Source organism: Amphiprion ocellaris, chromosome 6 (genome assembly GCF_022539595.1).
Source record: "Amphiprion ocellaris isolate individual 3 ecotype Okinawa chromosome 6, ASM2253959v1, whole genome shotgun sequence".
Lineage (NCBI taxonomy): Eukaryota > Metazoa > Chordata > Actinopteri > Pomacentridae > Amphiprion > Amphiprion ocellaris.
Genome location: NC_072771.1, coordinates 10,924,343 through 10,928,133, shown reverse-complemented (window position 1 = coordinate 10,928,133; position 3,791 = coordinate 10,924,343). Strand labels below are relative to the sequence as shown.

The 3,791-nt window shown below is 39.4% G+C and overlaps 1 protein-coding gene across 2 annotated transcripts in view; it reads left to right on the top strand.

Moving 5' to 3' along the window:
* Positions 1–3,438, top strand: part of sub1b (SUB1 regulator of transcription b) — a 15,253-nt gene extending 11,815 nt beyond the window's left edge. For both annotated transcript variants that reach the window (XM_023264778.3, XM_023264779.3), the window contains exons 4-5: positions 1–73; positions 2,863–3,438. The exon at positions 1–73 is cut by the window's left edge and continues 36 nt beyond it. In XM_023264778.3, the coding sequence (XP_023120546.1) occupies positions 1–73; positions 2,863–2,942 (153 nt within the window). In that variant the 3' untranslated portion in view covers positions 2,943–3,438. The remainder of the gene's footprint in view (positions 74–2,862) is intronic.
* Positions 3,439–3,791: the final 353 nt, after the last annotated feature.

The window sequence follows — 3,791 nt, the reverse complement described above, 5'->3', positions numbered from 1 at the left end:
AAGGGTAAAGTCCTGATTGACATCAGAGAGTACTGGATGAACCAAGATGGAGAGATGAAGCCAGGGAAAAAGGGTGAACACACACACACACACACACACACACACACACACACACACACACACACACACACACACACACACACACACACACACACACACACACAGAGAGAGAGGGAAAGGTGACAAATTAAAAAAGAAGGGTCTAAAGTTTTGGACCTGAAGCTCCTCTGCATGGCACCAGAGGAGCTTCAGTGCTTCTTAGCACTGATTTTCTAAATTTCTGAAATTGACAGAATGGTTGAACACCATTTTTCCAAAGATCTTCCCTCATCTGGTGTTTTGATGATGGTAGTGAAGAGTGCTATCTAATGTGTCAGCCCAAAATTTCCCAAAGGTGTTCATCTGGGTTTAGACTTGGTGAATGTAAAGGCCATAGCATGTGATTCACATCATTTGCATAGTCAACAAACCATTCAGTGACCCTCTGTGCCCTGTTGATGGGAGCATTGTCATCTTGGAAAAGGTCATGTTCATCAGGATTGAATTGCTTCATTATGGGATAAAGGTGAAACTCAGAACAAATTTCTTTTGATATGCAGTGATCTTTCACATATGTGCTCTCCCGCTTGAGATAATTTGACGAAGGATGACTAATGCTGACATATCACTGTTTCCCAAATCTCTGTAGACCAGTGTTTTTTGCACTCTCAGTTGTACATCTTTGTAATGATAAATCGATGCACTGCAACCCTATTATAATAGCTCTCCCTGTGTGATTGCTGACAGACCGCTCTTGCTGACATTCAGAATCACTTCATGCACTGACAGTCTCAACCACCTGAGGATGTGCTGATGTTCACTTTTACCTTTTATATCGTTTGTTATCAAACGTGCTGTTGGACACATCTGTGTGGAAGCATCTGCATTTAGTGTGTTTCTACGCTCATCCACTCAGGTTTTTTCTTTAGTTTGTCACGTGTCTGTATGTTTTAATTGTTAGGATCGCATACATACATACATGCATACATGCATACATACAGTACCGGTCAAAAATTCATTCAGTGGTTTTTATTTATTGTAATTATTTTGTACGTTAATACTGAAGACCTCAAAACTATGAAAGAAGACATATGGAATTAAGTTGCAAACAAAAAAGTGTTAAACAAATCAGAATATGTTTTATATTTTAGATTATTTAAAGTAGCCCCCTTTTGCTTTCATGACAGCTTTGCCCACTCTCTCTCTCACTCATTCTCAATCAGCTTCTTGAGGTAGTCTCCTGGAATGGTTTTCCAACAGTCTTGAAGGACTTCCCAGAGGTCCTGAGCACTTGTTGGCTGCTTTTCCTTCCCTCTGCGGTCCAACTCATCCCAAACCATCTCTGTTGGGTTTAGATCAGGTGATTGTGGAGGCAAGGCCATCTGACTCAGCACTCAGTCACTTTCCTTCTTGGACAAATAGCCCTTACACAGCCTTGTTGCCTTTTGGCTTGCTCTGGGGGTCAGGCATATGGGTTCTGTCAAGCGTCTCGAGACAATTTGACTGTAATTGGCGCTATATAAATAAAATTGAACTGAATTGAATTGAACTGAATTGAATTGAGATGTGTTTTGGGTCATTGTCTTATTGAAAGTACAAACCAGATGGGATTGCATTTCGCTGCAGGATGCTGTGGTTGTCATGCTGGTTCAGTGTGCCTTCAATTTTGAATAAATCACCAACAGTGTCACCAGCAAAGCATCCCCACACCATCACACCTCCTCCCCCATGCTTCATGTTGGGAACCACACATGCAGAAACCATCAGCTGACCTTCTCTGGTCTCACAGAGACACGGTGGTGGGAAGAAAAAAATCTAAAATTTGGACTCATATCAAAGAGCAGATTTCAACTGGTCTAATTTCATTCCTTGTGATTCTTGGCCTAAACAAGTCTCTTCTTATTATTATTTATTCTCAGTAGTGGCTTCTTTGCAGCAATTCCACCATGAAGGCCTGATTCACGCAGTGTCCTCTGAACAGTTGATGTTGAGATTTGTCTGCTACTTGAACTCTATGAAGAACTTGTATGGACCTGAGGTGCTGTTATTTCTCTTATTATCTTCTCTCTTTCTGAGGCGGGTAACTCTAATGAACTTACCCTCGACAGCAGATGTAACACTTGGCCTTCCTTTCCTGGGGCAGTCCTCATGAGAGCCACTTTCATCATAGTGTTTAATGGGTTTTGTGACTGCACTTGAGGATACATTCAAAGTTCTTGAGTTTTTCCAGATCGACAAACCTGTCTTGAAGTAGTGATGGACATTTGTTTCTCTTTACAGTGTGGTTCTTGACATACTATGGATTACAACAATAGCCAAATAGAGATATTCACTGTGTACTAACCGTACCTCTGCATAACACAACTGATGGCTTCAAACCACACACCTGTTAATTAAAAACCATTCCAGGAGACTACTCATGAAGCTGACTGAGAGAATGCCACGATTGTGCAAAGCAGTAATCAAAACAAAAGGTGGCTATTTTAAAGAATCTAAAATATAAAACATATTCTGATTTCTTTAACACTTTTTTGTTGACTACGTAATTCCATATGTGTTCTTTCAGAGTTTTCATGTCTTCAGTATTAATCTACAATGTAGGAAATAATTAAAATAAATAAAAAGATTGAATGAGAAAGTGTGACCAAACCTTTGACTGGTACTGTACATACATACATACATACATACATACATACACATACATACAATGCATATTTATCTAAATAAGTACCCAAGAACCTATGAAGATGGCTTTGATGCTTTCTTTGGTTTGAAGTTGTGGTGTAAGATGCAGTTTAAACCTCTTTTTCATATTTCTCGTAGGTATCTCCCTGAATCCTGAGCAGTGGAACCAACTGAAGGACCAGATTTCAGAAATTGACGATGCCATTAAGAGAGTATAAGCATTCCTTTCAGTGTTGTCCGTTGGACTAATTGAACATGTTGGCTAATTAGTTTTGTAAAAATCCTGAGATTGTTTTCTAATGGATTTGTTTAATCTGGAGTTTATAGACGTGGTCGTCTGCATATACTGACTTTTTGTGTGTAACTTGTCTTTGAGCCATTGTAGAAAAGGTGTGGGTGAACGAGGGGTGGTTGACCATTACAGTTGTTCAGTAGGGTACACCAACACAGTGATGTTTTTATATTGAATAATAAAATCAAGGCACTCACTTAATGTTGTTTTTCAGCCAAGATGTAAGTTCATTTTCATAGTTTATCAAGTAGATATAAATCATAGGATGTTGTGTCATCTGACTTTTGTAATATGTAGTAGTCAGTATCCGTGCTCTTCAGTTTAGAAAGTCAAGCCCAGTCTGCTTTGTTGTAACTACAAGTGATTAGATTCATGGTGAACCGTACGATGGGTTTTGAAAATAAATCGTACTATTAAACAAACTGGCATTGTAAATTTTTGAAAGTGTCGCATTGGAAGTGCATTACATAAATAGGTTTGTGATACCTATATACCAGCTCTGTTGGTCATGAATGCGAGTTGTGAAACAGTGAATGTGAGGTTGGTGTAACCAAAGGTTTGGTTCACACCGTTGGAGTTTTAAAATCCCAACCTGTTTTGAAGTTGAGTTGCATCATGCTCACGAGGAGAAACTTCACAGATGTGCTTTTCTCTAATCTCTGGCATGTACACACTGCAAATGTGAAAATAATGCCACACACTATACTCTATTCAGGTTTTTGAGTCAGAGGGAGTATTGGGCCCTAGTGCTCCACCTTGTATAGTCTCATGGAGA